This window comes from Carlito syrichta, unplaced genomic scaffold (genome assembly GCF_000164805.1).
Source record: "Carlito syrichta isolate Samal-C Ts95f unplaced genomic scaffold, Tarsius_syrichta-2.0.1 Scaffold288451, whole genome shotgun sequence".
NCBI lineage: Eukaryota > Metazoa > Chordata > Mammalia > Primates > Tarsiidae > Carlito > Carlito syrichta.
Genome location: NW_007232547.1, coordinates 85,263 through 107,647, shown reverse-complemented (window position 1 = coordinate 107,647; position 22,385 = coordinate 85,263). Strand labels below are relative to the sequence as shown.

At 37.2% G+C, this 22,385-nt stretch overlaps 1 protein-coding gene across 1 annotated transcript in view; it reads left to right on the top strand.

Moving 5' to 3' along the window:
• The window catches only part of GPAM (glycerol-3-phosphate acyltransferase, mitochondrial), a 67,460-nt gene that overhangs the window by 19,972 nt on the left and 25,103 nt on the right, over nucleotides 1–22,385 (top strand). Inside the window, exons 2-7 of the mRNA XM_008053781.2 lie at nucleotides 12,606–12,705; nucleotides 13,695–13,825; nucleotides 14,991–15,113; nucleotides 17,558–17,631; nucleotides 19,955–20,068; nucleotides 21,822–21,968. Coding sequence (XP_008051972.1) covers nucleotides 13,724–13,825; nucleotides 14,991–15,113; nucleotides 17,558–17,631; nucleotides 19,955–20,068; nucleotides 21,822–21,968 — 560 coding nt within the window. The 5' untranslated portion in view covers nucleotides 12,606–12,705; nucleotides 13,695–13,723. The remainder of the gene's footprint in view (nucleotides 1–12,605; nucleotides 12,706–13,694; nucleotides 13,826–14,990; nucleotides 15,114–17,557; nucleotides 17,632–19,954; nucleotides 20,069–21,821; nucleotides 21,969–22,385) is intronic.

Sequence of the window (22,385 nt, the reverse complement as noted above, 5' to 3'; positions counted from 1 at the left end):
TTCTTATAGTATTACAATAATTGCTCAGGTCTGCTAATGAGTGAGAACATGTGATACTTCTTTGTTTCTGTGATAGATCACTCAGTATTATATACTCTAAATTCATCCAAGTTGCTGTGAAGTTCATAATTTTGTTCTTCTTTATGGCTGGGTAATATTCCATCATGTATATGTACCACATTTTAAAAATCCAGGCCTCTTTCTACGGGCAGTTCAGTTGGTTCCATATTTTTGCTATTGTGAATGATGCTGCAATAAACAAGTGTGTGCAAGTATCTTTCTCATAGAGTGATTTGAGTTCCCCCGGGTATTGTCCCAGTAGGGGGATTGATGGCTTTCCAGCAGAATTCTACAAAACATATAAGGAGGAACTGATACTAATCATATAGAAAGTATTCCAGGCAATTGAGAAAGATGGAACTCTCCACAAATCATTTTATGAAGCTAACATCACATTGATACCCAAACCAGGTAAAGATCCAATAAAGAAAGAAAACTACAGGCCCATATGCTTGATGAACATAGATGCTAAAATTCTGAATAAGATCCTAGCAAACCAGATCCAACAACACATCTCAAAAATCATCCGCCACAACCAAGTAGGCTTCATTCCAGGGATGTAGGGCTGGTTCAACATTCGCAAAACCAAAAACATAATTAAATACATCAACAGATGTAAAAACAAAACCACATGATTATATCATTAGACATGGAAAAAGCTTTTCATAAAATCCTTATAACAATTATAATACTATTTCCAGACCTGGAATCTGGTGGCCCAGCTCTAACGATCAGGTTCTTGCCCATGCCAGCTGAATAATGTATCAGTTATGTGTTCAGACTCTAATATCGGACAGATATGAATTCAAATGGAAGTTCTGCCACTTACCAGATTCGCCTGGCTCCTTCCTGTGCTTTAGTTTCATCATCTGAAAAATGGGGGTATTAATAGTTCCTAACCCATGAGGTTGTTGAGTGGATGGCACCCACCCCATTTGCCTGTTTGCTATCAGATCTATTTCCCATCCCATCCTTCCTTCCCTGCTCTACTCTATATCTTAAGGGGATTCTCCCTACATACTCATAACTCATGCTTCCTTGCAGCTTTGTTCAATCCCTATGAACAGAAAGAGGGTAAAATCCAGGGCAACCCCCTCTATGTCAGGTGGCACTTCCAGCAGTAGTGGCTCAGCCCCTCCTGGGCAGCCCCTTTCTCTTTGTCCCAGGTGCAATTTGGGAGGTGAAGGTTCCTGGCTTTGTTAACAACTTGCTTTCTCACTCCAGCCCAAGGGAGGGCATAATCTTGTGTTGTCGATGATTTCTGGGGTTGTCTCACCCTCCCCTTTTGTCCTCTCAGATCTTCTAATATCTTTCTAAGTACTTCTCTGTATTAAAATCTCATGATTAAGCTATCTGACATGGGCCATTTTCCTGATGGCACCATAACTAACAGAGGATTGTTTGAGAGCATGCCTGTAAAATACTTAAGACTATTACTTGGCAGATTGTATGTGCTCAGGAAAGGGTAGTTTATAAAATGTACTTACTTTCCCCCACCTTGGTTCTCTGCTCTCTGTTGCCAATTTGGTCCAGGCAGGCCCCTGTATACAGCATAGCTCCTGCGTCATTGTCTACTTTTCCTCTTCCAGGTTGATGAGGTCCCTAGACCCAGGCTTCTATTTTGATCTGTCCTTCTCTAATCTCAGCGAGGTAGAGGGTTTTTTTTTTTATTTGTTTGTTTTACTTTTACCTTTTAAGATGTCATGTGAGTTCCTCCATGACATTTATGATACATCACATTTTTAATTTTCCAACGTCTTACTATGGCTTAAAAAAGCCTGCTCCTTCTGACTTTTTCTGGCTTTCCAACTCCATCTTTTGCCACTTTTCCACATAACCACTCCAGCCACATTGGCCTTTGTTTAGTTCCTACTTGTTGCCAAGCTCTGTCCTCCCTCTGGGCTTTGGCATGAATAATTTCCTCTTCTTGGAAAGGTCTGCTCTGGGCTCCTTTCATGGACAGGCCCTTCTCATTCCCTGGCCTCAGTGTAGCTGATCTCTCCTTTGAGAAGCCCTCTTTGTCCAACTTACCCCAAGTAGGCCATTTCTGTCTTTCTCTGGGACAGATGCTGTTTGGGTTATTTATCGCAATTTAAAAATTTTGTCATGATTTTGTTTTACTTGTTTGTCTTTTTTCCTACAGTCACCATCCCTACATGCTACAGGCCATTAGACTATTAATTTTTTGAGAGCAGGATCTATACGTGACATCTTCATCTGTGTTCAGCACTTAGCAAATTGCCTGCCACAAGACAGGCCCTCGGTCAATGTGTTATGTATGAATGAATGAATGTTGGATTAATCTGTCTTTAAACAGCTTATGTCAAGGCTCCCTTAAAGTCCAATAGTGATACTTTTGGGAATTTGGGAATTCTGCTCCCTTCCTCCTTACCTCGGTGCTTGTGTTGCATAGAAGCCAAGCAGAGATCGTGGCTCTGTTCTGGCTGGTCTCCTTCACCATTCCTCCAGGCTCTACCTGGTACAGGGAGCTGCCTTCTCTTTATGCCATACTTGGCCACTCCACTGGGACCTTCACTGAGGCTCCCAAGGCTCCTAGACTCTCACTCTTCACATTCCTCCCATCCTCACCCTCCTTTGAAGCCTTGCCACGGTCCTGCATCTGAGGGATCCCAGATTTGAATCACAATCAGACCCCTCAGCCCTGCCCCTTTTTCGTACTTGGGCCATCCTGGCCTCTTTTCTCTTCCTTGACAGCCTCACCTCTCCGCACAATCCAGCCTGAGGCCATAAGAAAACAAAGGCCCACTTAGGTTTTGTCTTCTTGGCTACCAAGCCCAGACAAGCAGCCTCTAATTTTTTTGGCTTTTGATCATAAAAAGGCTGTTAACTGCAATTACACAGGCTCCCTCAAGGGTTTAGGAACCCTCAAGACTTCAACCACAGAATCTGGCCACACTCCTGAGAGAAGAAAAAAATAACATTCATTCCTTAAGAATGAGCTAACAGTTGTTAAAAACAAACAAAAACAAAAGACATACAAGCAAATTTCTTAATTACCCTGCTCTGCAAGTTCTATCTAGTGCCCCAGCTTCCCTCTAAAGTTGGTGCCCTGCCTAGAGGAACAGTTAGTAGCTGGAAGCTTGGAATCCTACCTAGTTCCTGCTGTGCTTCTTTCCTGGGGGCTTGAGCCTGTATCCCATCTGGTAGGAGACACTATGAGAGATCTCCCAGAAGCCCGACAGCCTTCTGCCTGACTCAGGTGTATTTGATGACCATCTTGAAGGACTACTGTTCTTATCCTGCCTTGTCACATGGACCATTCCTGTCCCAGTGGATGTCTGAGTTGACGTCCTGGGCTTGGTACATTCTCTGGACCAAGTATACTATACTATACAAGCATACTATAGTATCTGAGGGAATTTCCTTATCTTCCATTCTATTTGACTCTACCCACCTCACTCTTCCTCGTGGATAAAGTCCCAGAATTCTTTATTCCTGAGCCCAGGAAGTTTGCACCATTATAAGTCATGAAGCTTGGTCACAGTTCAGTCTTCTTGAAGACTTGGAAGCAAACATATATGTAAAAGAAAACATGACAAATACTTTCATTTGGGAGCAACTACTAAGGAAATACCTGTAGGCTGGGCCCACTTTTCTTGGTGTTGCATTTTGGAAGATTCTGCTTTCTCAAAAAGAAGGCAGAATATTAATTATTTGCTGCTCTCAACTGTTTAACCCTGAATTGTGATTTTGTAAACCAATATATACGTGTTAGGTAATGCAATTGCACTCCCAATTTGTGGGGTGCAAGTGTAGACATTCTCAGTCAGCACTGCAATATTCCTTTAGCCTTTGATGTCTCTTGTTTGAAGCTTAATCTATTGATTAACTTCCTGATGAAGCGGGCTTCAGCCAAAATAAGGTCCTTATTATTCTACAAATGTGGTAAAAGAGGGTCAGAGGGGTTCCGTTCTCTTCTGACCTAAGGTCCTTTCTAAAAGGAAGAGTCTAAGGTCACTTTTGTTGCTGTCCCTCAGCATGATACACTTGCAAGAACTATTTTTAGTTTTTTTTTCTCTCTCTCTCTCTCATTTATTTTTTCACATATTTGAGTCATTCTGGTAGTGAGATCCATGCTAAAAATTAAATATGAATTGGAAATATATTTAACTGGGAGTAACAGAAGACTTACACAGGTAGTGGCTTACAGAGGTAGAGATTTGGCAAAATACAGAGGTATGTGATTGGTGGTGTTGGATTTGGACATTAAGTCACACAGCAAATGAGAGAAAAAGTGAAAAATAAGCAATGCCAGCCGTGTCTGTTCTCTCTTATTAGAGATAAAACCTCCTTCAGAAACCTTCCAATTTGTCTTTCTCCCGGTTTGCATTGCCCAGAACTGGGTCATGTGACTATCTTGGCTGTATGGATAGTTATAATATTAGGGAACAAGATTATAATAATTGGTTTAGATAACTTGATTCATTTTTTTCTCAGAGCTAGACAGGAAATCACCCTGGATAAAATTAGAGGGAAAGAATAAATATGAATAGGTAGGTCTCCGTGATTGCCCAAGCTAATAGGGATTGCGGAAGTGAATTCTGGAAGCCACAGACTAATGAACTTGATGCTGATTTTTGAAGGTTTTTGGAGACAGTGATTGAACAGAAGTGGTGTAAGTATTTTGAACTGTAAGCTTGAAGGGAGAAGGTATTGTGCTCACTGCAACAATATAACAGGGTACCTGGCATGAAGTAGATATTCTATATTTGTTGAATAAATGAATAAACAAAAGAAGCCTGGAGAAAAGTAGATGATAATAACATGGGTCTAGTAAGAATAAGTTATGCCAAATTACTTCCTGTAAAAGTTTTTGATAGAATAATTGTTATATTTTAGATCAGGGCGTGTCATACATGCTTTATCACTGGATTATGGCAAGTCAGTTGACAACGTCCTCACAATATTCTTGGCCACACTCCTGAGAGAAGAAAAAAATAACTTTCATTCCTTAAGAACGAGCTAACAGTTGTTAAAAACAAACAAAAACAAAAGACATACAAGCAAATATCTTAATTGCCCTGCTCTGCAAGGTAGAAGGTATTGTGCTCACTGCAACAATGCAGTGAAATGCTGCTATACATAGGCGAATCTGTAGTGCCTTGAACAAATGCTCCCAAGTATGTCTTGATAAATGAATCTGAATTTTTCTGAAGGGCAGCCTACTGAATAGGGACTATTAAAAAGGCAACATGAGTTATTGGCAAGAATATGGGGTTTAGTATGAGAAAGACCGAGGTTCTAATCCCGTCTTTACTGCCTTCTATCTGGATGATTTTGGCAATTTATTGAATTACTTTGAGCCTCATGTTTCTGCTCTATAAATTGAAGATAATAATATCTTGTAGGATCATCATGGAAATGAGTCATGTTAAAATGCAGGTATACCTGTCACTATGTAGAATGACAAAACAAAGTTTAAATATCTGGAAAATAAAACAAAATGCAGTGTTCATAGAGATAGATGTGCATTACTTTCACAAATGCAGAGTATACAAGATGGTCGTAATTGGATTAGAAATAATGATTCATTCTTTTTTTCAGAGTTGGGCAAGTGATCACCCTGAACAAAATCAGAGAAAGATTCCTATCTAGGAACGGAGATAGAGACGGAATAATTTCTTGGCTGGTACAACGCTTGGGACCAGGTTTTTATAGGATCTAGTGAGACACTCTTTGGAAGGTAGGGACTCTAACATCTTGAAATACCACCCTAAAAACAAAAGGCAACTAGCTTGGGCACTTCTGGATTACTGTATATGTAGAATTTGGAGTGCTGTCACTTTTCTCATTCCTGGTAGTGATAACATGTGTCCTCCTTCTCATTTTTCCTTATGAATCTGGTAATAGATTTGTCAATTTTATTGATTTTCTAAAAAAAATCACTTTTCAGTTTCAATGATTTTTGTCTATTTTTTGTAGGTTTCAGTTATTATTATTATTATTACTTGCTTACTTTGGTATTAATTTGCTCTTCTTCCTTAAGGCTGAAGCTGGGATTGATGATTTGAGAACTTTCTTTTTTTCCTAAAATGGGTGTTTTAGGTCTACAAGTTTTTCTCTAAGTACTATTTTAGCTGCATTCATCAAATTTTGATATATTGTGCTTTCATTATCATGCAGTTCAAAGTACTTTCTAATTTCCATTTTTATTTCTTCTTTAAACTATGATTTTTTTTTTAGAAGTGTGTTGATTCCATATGTTTAAGGTGTTTTCAGGACCTTTAAGTTAGTGATTTCTAATCTCTATTGTGTTCAGAGCATGTGTTTTATATGATTTGAATTCTTATATATGCATTAAGATTTGTTTTATGCCCAGAATATGGTCTATCTTGGTAAACGTCCTTTGTGCACTTGAATGTTTGTTCCCCTATAATTAGGTGGAATGTTCAATCAATGTCAATTAGGCCAAATTGATCGATAGTGTTGTACAAGCCTTGTATATCTTTACTGATTTTTCTGCCTACTTGTTCTGTCAGTTATTGAGAAAGGGTGTTGAAATTGCTTAGTATAATTGTAGATTTTTACATTTCTTCTTGTGATTCTATCATTGTGATTTATGTATTTTGAAGCTCTGTATCATATGTATAAATATTTAGAATTATTTTGCCCTCTTGATGAATAGATTTCTTTATTATTATGAAATGATCCCCTGTGTATATGACAATATTCCTTGTATTGAAATCTACTTTGTCTGATACCAATATAACTACCTATATTTCTTTTGATTAGTATTAGCATGGCATATTTTCCAGTCTTTTACTTGTATTTATATTTAAAGTGAGTTTTTAAATAGGTGGCATATAGTTGGTTTTTGCTTTTTCCTCCAATCTGCCTTTAACTAGGTGCTTACTTATATGACTGGGTTGAAATCTTTCATCCCGCTATGTATTTTCTCTTTATCCATCTATTCTTTCTTTTTTTCCCACTCGTTCACTGATTTCTTTTCAATTTGTTGAATATTTTTGACCCTACTTAATTTTCATTGTTGGTATATTAACCATAACTCTTTGTTTTGCTTTTATAGTAGTTGCTTTAGGATTTAAAATATATATCTTTAACTTATTACAGTTTACTTCGAATATACAAGGGGGACCCAAAAAACACCCCAGATTATTTTTTTGGAGGGTGGGCTCCTTGTAGTACAGGCTTCCCCTGATTGGTCAGTTTTCTAGAATCTATCAGCATCAGTGTACCAACTAGTGTTGTTGTGAGATGCTGTGTTTGGCTTCAGTGATTTTTTTTTCTGAAATTCTTTCAATGCATTTGCCTATTTCAAGATGGGTGATTTATGAGCACATCTGCCCACACAGCGCTTGGGTGTTCAGCAGTTTTTGACCAAAAATGGCATAATCCCCGTGCCCCACCCTTCCTATTCACTAGATCGCGCCCTGAGTGACTGACTTTTTTGTTTCCTTGCATGAAAAAAATCCTCAAAGGGAAATGTTTGGCTAATGTGGAAGAGGTGAAACAAAAAATGGTAGAATCATTAAAAGGCATCAAAATTGATGAGTTCAAAAGCTGTTTTGAGCAGTGAAAGACATCTGGATAGGTGTATTACATCAAACGGAGAGTACTTTGAAGGTGACTGAAGTTTAAATATGTAAGAATAAATACACATTTTTTTATAAATAAATTCCATTTTTGTGTGTCCCCTCTCATATTATACAACTTTATGAGTGATTTAAGAATCTTGAAAAAAAAAATTCTCCTCTCTTGACTTTGTGCTGCTGTTGTTATACATTTTATTTCTATATGTTATAAATCCCACAAAATATTGTTTTTGTATTTTCATTGATCAAGCATCCTTCAAGATGGTTTAAAAAATATGAAAAAAATATTTACCTACATACTTATGGTTTCTTAAGCTCTTAGTTTCTTTGTGTAGATTCAGGTTTCTAACTGGTAGCATTTTCTTTTGGTCTGAAGGACTTTGTTCAACATTGCTTATAGAGTAAGTTTTCTGGTGATGAATTTGTCAGCATTTGTGTGTCAGAATATGTCTTTATTTTGCCTTGTTTTGATATATCTATAAAAGACTTCGAGTGACAGTTTTTCATTCAGTACTTTAAGATGCTGCTCTACCATCTTCTAGACTGCATAGTTCCTATGAGAAGTCTGCTGTCATTCATAATTCTTTTCTTTGTTCCTTTGTACAGTAGTTTTTTCCCCCCTCTAATAGCCTTTTCTCTTTATCACTGATTTTAGACATTTTGATTGTGATGTTCCTTGGTACAGTTTTCTTCATGTTTCTACTTAGTTTGTTGAGATTTTTAGTTTTGTGATTTTATAGTTTTGATCAAACTTGGAAAGTTTTTATCCATTATTTCTTCAAATATTTTTTCTGCCTTCCCTGATCTGTTCTCACCTCACATTTCTCCTTTTATTCAGGGACTCCAATTGCATGCTTATTAAGCTTCCTGGAACTCTGTTCATTTTTGAGTCCTTTTCTTTCCTCAGTGTTTCATTTTGGACAGTTTGTATCACAATTTTTTTTCCCCATAATGTCTAAACTGCTGTTAATCCTATATGTGTGTGTGTCTAAAATCTCAGGCAATGGTTTTATAATCTTTAGCTGTTTGTTTTAGGTCTTTTTATTTTTAAATATTTCCATACCTTTACTTAGCAAGCTCAATCTTTCCTCTATTTTTTGAACATATTGAATGTAGTTATAATTCCTTTCTTAATGTGTTTGTCTTCTAATGATTTAATACTCTCTGTCTTTTCTAGGACTCCTTCAATTGAGTAATTTCCGCCGTCTTTACTTTCCTGTCTTTTTTTTTTTTTTTACATCCTTCCTAATTTTGTTTGGATGCCAGACATTGTAAATTTTACCTAGTTAGGTGCTGAATATTTTTGATTTCCTATACATATTCTTCTGCATTATTCTTGAAAACCATTAATTCCTTTGGGGCTGGCTTTTAAGACTTGTTAGCCAAGACCAGAGTAACGTTTACTGTAGGGCTAATTTTGCCCCACTACCAAGGACAGACTGTTTGAGCCATAAATTATGAAGTTTTCTAGGCTGGGTGTCAGGATTAGGAACTACTTCTGATCACTGGGTACCTATCCACTCTGTCTTATGGAAACAGGATTAATATTAATTCTCTGCCCTGTGCAAGCTTTGATTGTTTTCTTTCTTGTTTTTGTATGTGACTCTTCCCTGGCCTTGGGTAACTTCTTCCTCACATACATGTTCTAATTAACTGAAGACTGGAGTGAGATCTTCTGCAGATCTATGCAACTCCTTTCTCTGTGTAACTTTCTCCTGTCCCATATTCTGCTTTCAGCTTCAGCTGCTTTGTCTGCCTTGGTCTCCCAGTCCTATCTCCTCAACTCAGGGAATCTGCCTAGCTCTTTCTGGATTTTGCCTGTCTTTACTGCAGCCTAGCAACTCTCTCTAGGTAGTAAACTGAGGCAATCGTAGGGCTCCTGTCATTTGTTTTCCCACGCTCAGGGACTCTATCCAGCACTGTTATGTGATGTCCAGTGTTAGAAAACCATTGTTTTATACATGCATATTTGTTTTTGTTTTTAGTTGTGTAGGCAGGAGAGTAAATTCAGTTTTGTTGCTTCACCTTGGCTGGGTAGACTGGATTACTAAAAATTATAGTGGTTCTGTTGATAAAACAGATTGCTTAGGGTGTCACCTATTTCCCAAACAATTCTCATTTAGTAACCTGAAACACCTGGCATTGCAACCCACATCTCCCGAAAGTACAGTAACCCTTATTCAATGGGTGTTACAGAAGAGTTACCTATAAATAAACTTTATGTAAGATAATTTAATTTTTCCCTCTGGCTTATGTTGTAAAATTCCTGTGGTACTCTCTTTAGTTCATTTATTTTCTCTTTAATAATGACTTCAAACCCTAAAATTTCCCCTATTATCACTGCTTTTTTTTTCTTTATCAGAGACCAATAATCTGTATATAAAATTTCGTATGTTTTGGGATTAAAGTTCACCTTATTCTAGTTAACAGACAGTCCTTTAATACTTAGGTGTGTGCTTATTGCTAAAATATGTGTGTAGGCTGAATAAAGACAGAATGATTGACCTAAATTTTTTAAAAAAAAATATAAACATCAACTCCTACTTTTTTAGGTTGTTACAAAAAAGGAGAATATTTGCACTTTGGGATGGCTTATAATCCAAAGCAGAAAATCAAGAAAAGGAATTTTTTTAAAAAAACTACTGTTCCTCAGTTTCAAGTATTTATTGAGTACTTACCATAAAAAGACACTGTAGTGTTAACTAAGAGACTGAGGCAAAGAACCCTCATGATGATTTTGTAATCATGTAGAATACAGACACAAATTGAGAAAGACCCAAGGTGTGGTGCCATAGTAAATATTTGAGACTTCATAGGAGAGAGAGTGTTATTACTGATGGCTGGAGAGACTAGAGAAGGCTTGAAGAACTAGTTCAGGAAGGAAATACAGAGAGAGTAGTATGAATAGAATTAGGAGGATTAGTGGCCATGGCCTATTTAGGGACAATCAAAGGGGAAGAAGCAAGGAGTTTCTGCTGAAGAAGAGTGGCAGTTGTAGAGGCATCTCTGTGGAGGCCTTATGTTCCAGGCTCAGGCATTTGGCTTAAGATGGCCGTGGGTTTTTGATTGGGATGAACATGCATGAAGATTTGTTTTGAACAGGGGATGAGGGTGCAGGAGGGAAAGGGACTAGTGGCAGAGTCTTGAGGGCAGGAATTACCGCATACCTTAATCATCTTTGTATTCCCTTAATGCTTGTTGCTTGAGTGCACATAAAAGATGATCTTTTTCCTTCTAAATTGCTAATGCTCTTGATAACCATTGGTCTTGTCAATGTCATGACAAATATTGTGAAAGAACCTCTTTGTGCTCACTTTTATTTTGTTTCAAGGGCTAAATGTGGAAAATTTAGACTCAGACTTTTTCAAGCTCTTTAAAAACATTTTTAAAATTACAAACTGACAAGTCATAGTTGTATATATTTATAGAGTACAAAGTAATTTTATGATTTATGAATACAATGTGGCATAACATAATCAAGTTAATTAACATATCCATCACCTCAAATAGGTACATTTTTTATGGTGAGAACTTTTGAAATGTACTCTTAAGGATTTGGCAATGTATGATACATTATTATGTACAATATTGACCATGATGTGCAATATATTTTAAAGAAAAAAAAAAAACACCCTTTATTTCTCTTGTCTAATTGAGGCATGTAATCCTACAAGTCTTATTTGCCTCTCTTTTCATTCCTCATTTTCCTCCTTAAAGGAAAATGTACTTAGACACTTTTGTAGAAATGATAAAACACCATTTGCAATACCTGCCTCCTATATTCTTACTAAATTCTGCACACTCTTACAAATCTCGTAAAAAGACCACACATATACATATAAAGCCAGATAGCCCACGCACACACTCACAACAGAGATTGGAAGAGATACAAGCTCCAAGATAAGCAGAGTTCACATACTGCAGATTTATGTGCACACAAACACTCTCCGGACGCGCACACATTCCGCTCTTCGATTCGGGCACCGCACGTAAGGCTGCCAGGCCCCGCCCCAGCCCCGCCCCCGGCCCGGCCCGCCCCCCACCTCCCAGCTCTGGATCGCTGGCGGCCCCGCAACATCACTCCGGCGCGCCAGTTTCGTCATCCGGGCGCGCTGTTGCAGCAGCCTCTAGCCGGGGCTTGACTTGCCGGCAGCCGCAGCAGCCGAAGGCGGAGCTGCCGGAGCTGCCGGAGCTGCCGGAGCTGCCGGGTGCGAGCTGTAAGGGCGGGTGTAGGCTGCGGGAGGCTGCTTGGGCCGGGAGCGCCGGGACAGGTGCGTGGACCTGGCGCGACTTCTGCAAGTTGCTGGGGCCGACGTGTCCCCTTTCCCCCCTCCCTTGAACTCTGGGGATCCCCTTAAGAAATGGGCCGGGCTGGGGCGGGGGGTCGGGATTGTTCTGTCCCGGGGAGACCAGGCTGCAGCATGGGTTCCCCTGGGGAGGGGATTCACTCCCCTAAACACCGGAAGGGGCCGAGGCTCAGCCAACCAGCCCCGGATCCGTGGGTGCATTGAGACAGCAGGGGTGCTTTGAGGGCAGCCAGTGCTAGGGAGAATCCAATGACGGCAGCCACCGTTGATTGGATTGAGTTCCCACGGTGTGTCACACACGGTACTAGACACTTTGTATGTATTATTTAGTCGTCTCAGCAAACCAAGAGGTAAGATCTATGATATACCCATTTTCCAGATGGGGAAACCGAGGCATATAAGTTAACCGGCTTGTAAAAAGTCAAACAGATGGTAAGCAGTGGGGGATTTATACCTCAGAACTGGCCCTCCTGCGTCTGTTCCTTTCGGATCCCACAATCTGCATTAGCCCGTGCTGCCCGGTGCCTTGGGGATTTTTTTTTTTTTTTTTACTGCTTGACCTTGAGCAAACTCTGTGGGGAGGGAGGAGGAGCAAAACGTGGACTTCCCATTGGCACAAGTCTCTTTTTCCTCCGCTCATCCCCTCATCTCTTCGTTTTCTCAGGCAGGAGAGGGCTCCCCCTGTTGTATGGACATTTTGCACCCGAAACTGACCGCTGAGTGCTGAAGTTTTATGTTATAATACAGAAGACCTTTCATCCCAAGTGCACTGCTTTACTATTCACCGCCACGGCCTATTATGTTAGATTGTTACTTAAGTTGTTAAAGACATGTGTAGTTATGCTGAGGATAACAGTGACTGCAGTAAACTCATATGGGAATTGTAAAGAAATCAGAATATGCCCTCCAAGGAACGCTGTTAATCTGGATGTGACCTTTCAGGATTTTAAAGGAGTAATTTAAAGCGAGAAATAGCCAAAAAGCTAAAATGATTTGAGACTAAAGATTATGTTAGGAAGGTGTTATATTTTAGGTTAATATCTATCTACTTTAGGAATTCACTCTTAGTGAACATTTTCCCTTAGGGTAGAAAAGGACATTGAAAAGGACAAAGACTTTTAAATCAGATATTACAAAATAGTTTACTTTTAGAGCTTTATCGATGTATAAAAAGTGCAAATATAATTTTTTTTAAGGTACCACAAGAAAATAAAGAGCTGAATTTAATTTGAGTGGGAGACTTTCTAGGGGCCCTAGTTGCTTTTATCCCTTTTACATTGCATAAGTATATATGAGCAAAAATTCCCAGTGCATAATTTTAAAAAATCGTCTACTGTGTGCATCCATGTAACATGTATTTGATTAAATAAATACATACCTTCATTTTCCTAGGACTACTTAAATTAACAAAAATGAAATAATTCTTTGTTGCATATCTGCATTAAGCTCTTATTTATACTTACAAATGACTGTTTGTAGATGTTTTGTTCAGGAAGTCTCAGGATATAAATGTTATATTCTAATATACTCAGGAAGCCTTAGGATATATATATATTTTATTCAGGACTGTCTAACTGAGTTTGTATAAACACACCAAAATCAGTTTTTACACCGTGCCTCAACATGGTAGAATTCTACCAGTAGTTTCTTTGTTATTCTATTATGAGGCAAAATAATGTAGAAGTCAGAATTTTGTGTTCTGGCATTTAATTTCTGGATTCTTCATGAACTGAAATGACACTTTTTTTAATAGCACATGATTTGGGAGTTACATTTTGTGACATGGATGAATCTGCACTGACCCTTGGCACTAGAGATGTTTCTTATCTGCCAAATTCATCAGAATACAGTGTTGGCCGATGTAAGCACACAAGTGAGGAATGGGTAAGTTTAAGAGTTAAAAGCATTCAAACTAAAAATGTTCATTTCAATGTTGTTTATGAAGGTGTCAATGCTGGCAACCTCATAATCTGAAATAGAGGTTATTAGCTACAGAAGTTGCCTCTGTTAGGAAGTATGTTTATGAAGTCTAATAAAAATTAAAAATTGTTTATGGTATTATGTTAATTGGGAAGAAAAGATTGGGTAGAAAACTAAGTACAGTGATTATATTAAAAAACAGAACACTTTTGCATAGGAAAAAAAAAACTTTAGTGGTTGTTTTGGGTGGTGTAAGAGATTTGTTTTTCTTTCTCTTGGTATATATTTCTTATGAGTTACATTGAAAAGACATGAGTTATGTAGTATAAATAAACTTTTAACAATTAAAAATAGGAAATTTTAGTATGAATTCAGTCCAAAGTGCATGCATTTTCTTGTAGCATTTTTCCTATTTGTCTATAACATGACAGGTTTTAAATATTGACTCAAACACTATCTGTTTTATGTTTTAAAATGGTGTTTTTTGAACTTATTTTTGAGAATGTTATATCTGTGATATTTGAGCAACTAATAAGTTCAAAGTTAAAAGAAAGATTTTTAGAGGAAGAACAGGGTTTGACCCTAATTGAACAGTGCAACTATAATTTTAAATTCCACAATTCCACCCTTTACATTTTCTTGATAAGATGAAGAAATGTTATATAAGTTTACCTTGTTTTGTATTGAGTAAAGTTATAACAACTTGCTCACTAGGTAGGACCTTTATAGTTCCCTTGTGGGAATGCATTCTTTAAAAGGAAGAAAGGTTAACCGTTGTCATAGAGACCCAGGAGTCTGAATTTATGCATTTTGCTGTCACAAAGTCTGTTTGACTTTCTACAGCTTAGTTTTTAATCCTTTGAATGATACCTTGGATGTGTAGCAATCATTACCAGCTATTATTATTCTAAGGTGCTCAACTTTTGCTTATGTGCCAAGCTTTTGTCTATGTGTTGATTAGGGAGGAAGTACTTAAATGGAAATCACTGTGTGAGACATAGTTATACTACTAGAAGAAGAGTATACCTTATGTTTCTCTTCTATCTGAAATATCTTAGTTTTAGAGATTAAGTAGACAAGTATCATTCTCTTGCCACTTAGACACTATTTTTTCCTTAATATTTATTAGGGTGAGTGTGGTTTTGGACCTACAGTGTTCAGATCTGCAACTTTAAAATGGAAAGAAAGCCTCATGAGCCGAAAAAGGCCATTTGTTGGAAGATGTTGTTATTCCTGCACGCCCCAGAGCTGGGTAAGAATGTTACGGGATGCTGACTTTTAATAAATAGAGTGGAAAGTATGTGACTTAAATTTCCAACTTCGTAGTTTAGTGTGTAGTCTCAATATATTTAATTCACTTTTAAAACTTAGGCCCATATTTATAAATCAAATATTCCCAGTAAAGATGTTGACTCCATTTTTCTTTTAATTCATTTATTTAGTAAATATTGTTCCTATAATCGATACTGGGTGACATTCTAGTTCTCTTTTGGTTTAGTATGGTTTTAGAGGAAGAGTAGATCTTCCTTTCAATCTACTTGTCCAAAGAGTTGGTGGGAACCTTTATGTAACTTCTAGGTGTTGAACTTTGACACTTAACATTGAAATCCTAGCAAGATGAGAAAGCAATAAAGGAACAGAATAAGGAGTTAAAGCCATGACTTTGCTGTTACTTTTGCTAAGTTTCTTCACTTCCAGGGGGAGAGGGGTGGTGGTGTCTGTTGACTTTGTGATAGTGAAGGATAATCACTGAAGTATTAGGATGAAGAGTTAAGAAAGAGCAGGTATGGATTTGTTTATCTTTTGGTGAAAACACATAAGCCATGCAATATCTTCACATTGCAATAGAGTATTTGAGAAGTTCATTGGGTCAGAAGTGTGCTACTGATGGGAGTTGGAGAGAGGACCAAGTTAGCACAGGAATGTAGAATTTCATGTGGTTGTGTTCTAAGGCAGTAGAGTTGCCTTTTAAAAGGTGTATTTGGATGTTTAAGCTCTTTGGGATGGGTCAGCTATTAGAACATAAAAATTCTGCCATTTAAGTGCCCACCATTTATAGAGGTTGCTTATAACCTGTGTGAATAGCTACCTGTGCTGTGTGAATTTTCTACTTGTGGTTGGCTTGTCAGGAAGGTAGTATTCTGAATCTGGTATAAAGGGATTTGCTAACATGATGAAGATTTCTGTGGAGCCCAAGCAGTTTATGTTAAATGTTCAGGTCTACTAAAAAATGTCTCATTGTAAATATTGATCTTTGAAACTACAAGTGCCTTGTTGCAAGAATTTGGTAGAATTAAAGGATCATGGAAATTTCTAGCCTAGGACTAAGGCCAGTTCAGGTTAGTTGACCAGTCAAAATAAAGATTTAAATAGAAGGTCATGTGGCTTTTCTTTTTAGACTTGACATCTTATCAAATTCTAATTGTGAATGCTTATTCAAAATAATACCTTAACTATAATGTGTTCTTAAGTCAGAAGAGAGTATAGGAAATTATTTGGTGGTGGTGATAGTTTAGATTGGGGATAGATTGATAGTATAATGGATAATTGAGTTTTGCCTGAATATAGTACCTTATGGTGCTGAATTCTATTTTAAATTTCTACGTCATGTTTATTTAAAATAATTTGTTTGAAAATATTTTTATAGAAACTTTTTGATATTGTTATCCTTTCTCTGAAATCCTGTTTTCTTTTTTCTAAAGGGATTTCACTTAAGTATTTTTACTTCTTTTGTTGAGAGTATATAATGATTTTTTCAGCATTTATCTGTGACATAGTTACTTTTTTTCCCCCTCTTTTAATTTTTATTTTAAAATGGTGAGGTACAGTTCAGGGTTAGGTATACAAATATTCATTGTGCAGGTACCCTTATTGATGAGGTGTGTCCTCCCTTTCCCTGGCAGATATCGACTACTGTCAATCCCATCTCGCACCCACCCCACAGTTTCATGCTACTTTCAATCCTTTTCTTATAGTAATACGGTAGTTGTTCAAGGACCACTTATGAGTGAGAACATGTGATACTCCGCTCTTTGTTTTACCTTTTTACCCACATTGATAAAGCTGTAGCCTTTCTCTTTTCAGCAGATCTTTCTCTGGATTATCTTTCAAGATCACCTGTAAAGAGAGAGGACTGTAGATGTATATTTTCTCATTAAATGTATAGTTATTTTAGGAGAATAGTCCATACTCTTTGGGACAAATCTGAGATTGAATTCTAAGTCTCTGCTAGCCTCAATTTTCTCACTTATAAAATGGGGATAATAATTTTTATGTGTTAGGATTATTGGGAGATTTAGTCATCTAACAATAACTGCGTGGTACTTAATATACTCTTTGTATTTTGGAAACACTGAAGTCTCTGACATTTCTGTAGCTTCAATTCTTTCAGGATAGAGATGAGGAGTGGGCAAGAAGGAGAGGGTTTGTGACTTTCTCTAAAGGCTGAAAAGTACTTTTTAATAGAACAGTAGCGTGAAACTGCAGGGTGGCGGAGAGGTGGGATTGACAGTAGTCGATATCTGCCAGGGAAAGTGGGGGGGACACACCTCATTTTTTCTTTATTACTTAGATTTTTGAAGCAGTGCCTAACTTTATGCTTAAATTTTAAAAGTCTTCAAGAACTAGTAATGTGAGCACTATACCATCTTCTATCTAGTTATATATTTATATCTTCATTTATTTTGTTTTATATAGGATAAATTTTTCAACCCCAGTATCCCGTCTTTGGGTTTGCGGAATGTTATTTATATCAACGAAACTCACACAAGGTAAAAAGACATTTCTCATGCTTCTGGTAAATCTCAAAAGGAAAACTCCATAATAATTAACATACTTTATGGTAAATCTCTTTATGTTTTTGAGAGTTAATAGAGTATGAGCTTCTGACATAAGAGTCTTCATATTAAAATTGGAAACTGTACAGCCACCAGAGAGACCTGTTACTATTATCCCCACTGTACTTAGAAATATTTTCATGGGACAGTTGCACTTACAGCCTTCTTTGACTGTTTTTATATATTGATATCGCATATGAAGTATGCCAAAATGTGGGAAATATTTGTCTGTGGAGACATGTAGGTTCAAATGTCTTATAATTTATTATGACTATATTATACTTCAAAAAAAGTATAAATGATTACAGTCTGCCTGATCTGTAGGGTATTAGATGATATTTTCCTCTATTGAGCAAATGTTCTTTGATTTATTTTTTAGCTAAGGCTTAGAATTCTTACTTCCAAATTCCAGGCATATGGGGATGAACTTGTAGGCACCAGAGTGAGAGAAAAGGGCCTTTGTTCTACCTGAATCCAGGCTTGAAGACAGGAGGGAGGGCTGGGAGGCTGTTGTGAATGTTTGTGAGGCAAGAGAAGCTGTAGCCCAAAATGTTGGCAGTCCTTGTAGTTCTAAGAGGGTAGATGCCAGGAGTAGGTTAAGCATGCAGGCTCAGAATATGAGAAATGATTGAAATTCAATGAAAAATTGATCCAAGAAGTCAAATACTTAAATTTGAAGCCTTTCTGATATCATTTCTCATTATTTGATAAGTTCACATAGAAGAATGCTAATACTTGCACATATAGTAAATTTTAAAAAAAAATACAAAGACATGGAGCATATTTTTCTTATTCCCTGGCTCTTTTTTTCTCTCTTGTAAATTTGAAGAACAGAGGAGAGACTCTGGTCCATTTAAATTTTTTTTCTTCTGTTTCTTGGTTGACTGATTAATGTCCTAAGAAAAGGGGTCTCATAAAGTCTCTTCCTTATGTTTAAATAGGCATTTTACATATAAAGCCAAGAGGTTTGTTTGTTTTCTGCATTAACAGGCAGTAAAGAAAAGTCAACTGTGTTGACTGGGCAATATGAAACTATTGAATTAAACCAGCTGCCTGTGCAGCTCTATAACCCTTCTGTGTGTTATGTGAACCAAAGTCTAAGCATTTTGACATACACTTGTACACACACACACACACACAAACACACACACACACACACTCTGCTTCTAGTCAATTGCAAAGAGATTTCATAAAGAACTTGGATTCTGTACATTTCAGTAATACTTTAGAAAATTTGGAAATGTTCGCTGAAGGAAGTGTTTAGAATTAACACTTAACATATTGGGCCAAATTTTTAAATGACAGACAAAGGAAGAAAAGGAATGGCAGGAAGGAGAGATGAAGGAAGAGATAATTCATTAGCAGTTCTTTCTCAAATTACTTTTCCTCAGTTGAGGGCTTTTTGGGTCTTCTCAGAATTGATGCGTTTATATTTGAAATCATCTATTGTCTATACCATTATGGAGGAAATGATAATGTGGCATTAGATAATCATTACAAATGGTTTCAAATGATTACATAATGCAGGCTTTTAATAGCATTTTTATTCTGAAATTCATTTCTTCATCCCTCCATCTAAATATCACATAATCATTGTCAGTGACAGGAATATGTCCTATCCTTTAGGTATGTTTAAAATGTAAAGGAAAAAAAGTGAGAAATTCTGGCTTCAGAAACCCAGAGTACAAATATTCAGACCATAGACCAGTTATGTTTAACTCCTCTCAACTGATAAGCCTTGTCTGTTCAATTGGCGATTCAGTGATTATCTTAGGAAAGAAAACAGACAAATGATAATAATAAAAAAATTATCCCTTCATGGTAGGAAAAGACTTTATGGTAGGAAAATTTATCTTTTTACAGCCCATAGCTGTAACTATAAGCTGTTAAGTATATATATATAGCTATAGCTTATATGTAGTATTAACATATTTGCCTTTTTAATGCTATTAATAAAGTCAGATGTTTTTGTCTTGTTTTTATATTGGGAGTATTATTCAGCACAGTAACACTATTTGGGCATTAATACACAAATTTCAAATTTCTGTTTTAACTGAGAGTATATGAAAGAAGTTATGAATAAAATTGACTGCACAGCATCCTGAAATACTAAGGAGAATTTGCTATAGGAGAACTCTGTCTTGGGAATAGATGACATTAGGCATTGTTTAAATGGGCAGAAAACCAGTGTATAATTTAAGCAACTTGTTTTAGGTATGCCTAGAGTCTTCTCTGCCAAATCATTTTTGTGTTGCAGGCACCGGGGATGGCTTGCAAGACGTCTTTCCTATGTTCTTTTTGTTCAAGAACGAGATGTGCATAAGGGCATGTTTGCTAACGATGTGACTGAAAATGTGCTGAACAGCAGTAGGTAAGGGGGGGTGGGCGCCTGTGTAAAGGTGGGCAGAAATAGGGTGGGCAAGGGAGAGGGAAGTAATTCTTTCCAGTAACCTTTAATGTCTTTAGGACTCTGTCTCAAGAAGTGTTCCCATTTCCAGAGATGAAATGTTAAGCTCCAAAGGAAACCAAGAAAAGGCAGGGAAACCAAGGAAAGGCAGGGGAACAGATGACTTTGGTGAACAGGGCCATATGGAAATAGCAGTCTTGTTTTATGGATTAATAATTGAATGGGCTTCTAATACATGAAAAACAAGCAAAAGTTCAGGGATGCACATATTTCCAGAGTTCTCTGTTGATTTTCTATAGTATGAGTATTGGAGACATATTGCATTTCCTCTTTTATAGCCAAAAGAGAAGTGAGTTTGATATTTTTGCCAGTTAATGAATACCTGGGTACAAATTCTTTACTAGAAAGTCATCACTAGAAATCTTAAGGGAGTATGATATTGTTCTTGTTCTCAGAGGACCTTACTTACAAATGGGAGAGACTTACTTGAACTTGAATTGGGAAATAAATATTCTGGAATATGGGAGTTTGGGTGGAGGTTGTTCTGTTCCACCTCATTAGTGTGGTCTGTTTTAGAGATCTGGATTTGGGGAGCAGGTAAACAGTGTGAATCGAAAGCTGCTTTAAATTCACAAGGGTCATTTGTAGGCCCTGTGGTATCATTGTTAAGGCCTGAACAGTGCTGGCACATAGAAGGAACTCAAGAAGTAATTATTGAATGAATGAGTGAATAGCTGATAATGGAGGTGTAACAATCATGTTAACTTGTTATGAAAACATTCCTGGCCAGAATGCAATAAATTCTATTCAAGAAGTAGAATTGCTTTGCCTCAGTGACTGTGAAATTGGTCTTTTTGTATTAATGAGCTAAAAATCACTCTACAAATATGGGAAAAACAGAATGGAAGAGTCACAGAAATTCTTGCCTATGTGGAGTTTTGCTGTACTTCATTAGACTAAAATCAGTAGCAATTATTGGAAAAATCTCTTGGATTATTATATATTCTGTTTTCTAGTTAAAACCTTCACATATGTTTTATTCCATCCAAATGTTTTGACTAGTGACTGCAATGTTAGAAGTGTCTAAGTATACTTAACCTTATGCTTTCTTCCCTAAATTAAGTGGATGACTTGTAAAACTGGATTAAACGTTTCCTTTTCTCTCATTGCTTATTGCTCTGCTATACTGTTTTGATCTTGAGCTGTTCTTTTTAGAAATTACTGTATTAATTTGAACAAAATGTTTATATTCATGTCTCTCTTGAACCCTCCCAGAGAGCTTTTCATATAGTTATACTAATGGTGTCACAGTGAAAATCGATAAATATCACACATTAATTTGGCAGTGAGCCTTTGGATACCTCTGAATGATATGCCTAAAGGGATAACCTTTCTTTTTCTCTCTTCGGCTAGAGTGTAATTTTGTGTCCCTCACAATATGACTGGAGCATTCAAATTCACATAGTTGTTATCTAGTGAATTGAATTAAATTCTTAAGTCTGCCTTCCAGAATTTTCAGAGATTTATTTATTTAGGAGTATATCCTTAATGTTTGATAGGCAGCCAGAAAGAGCACTTCTAATTTGAGCTTATTCTCTCATGTTACCACATATTAAAAGAGAATGCACATTTTATTTTGTGATTTATGGTGTAGAAAATACTAAATTCAGAATATAGCACAGAACCAGTTATATTGTCTTTCCATTTTTAAAACCAGAGTACAAGAGGCGATTGTAGAAGTGGCTACGGAATTAAACTCTGATGGTTCTGCTCTGCAGCAATCAAAAGCCATTAATAAAGTGAAAAAGAAAGCTAAAAGGATCCTTCAAGAAATGGTTGCCACTGTCTCACCGACAATGATCAGGTATTAAAAGACAAGACAAAAAGCATGTAGTAAGAGTCATCCTTATTTGAGCAAATAGTACTGAGTCATTGGACTTTCCTAGTATAGCGCCCCTTTGTGTGTGTGTGTGTATGTGTGTGTGTGTGTTGATAACTTACTCCATCGCCCAGGCTGGAGTGCAGTGGCACGCTCATGGCCACCCCAGTGTTTACCTGCTGGGATCCTGCAATCCTTCCGCCTCAGCCTTCGAAGTAGCCGGAACTACAGTCACGTGCTACTACACCCAGCTAATTTTTTAATTTATTGTAGAGGTCTCGTCAAGTTGCCCAGGCTGTCCTCGAACCTGTGGGCTCAGGCAATCCCCTCACCTTGGCCTCCCAAAAGCACAGTGCTCTTTGTCCAAAAGATGTTTTAATGTATTCTGATGTTCACTTCAAC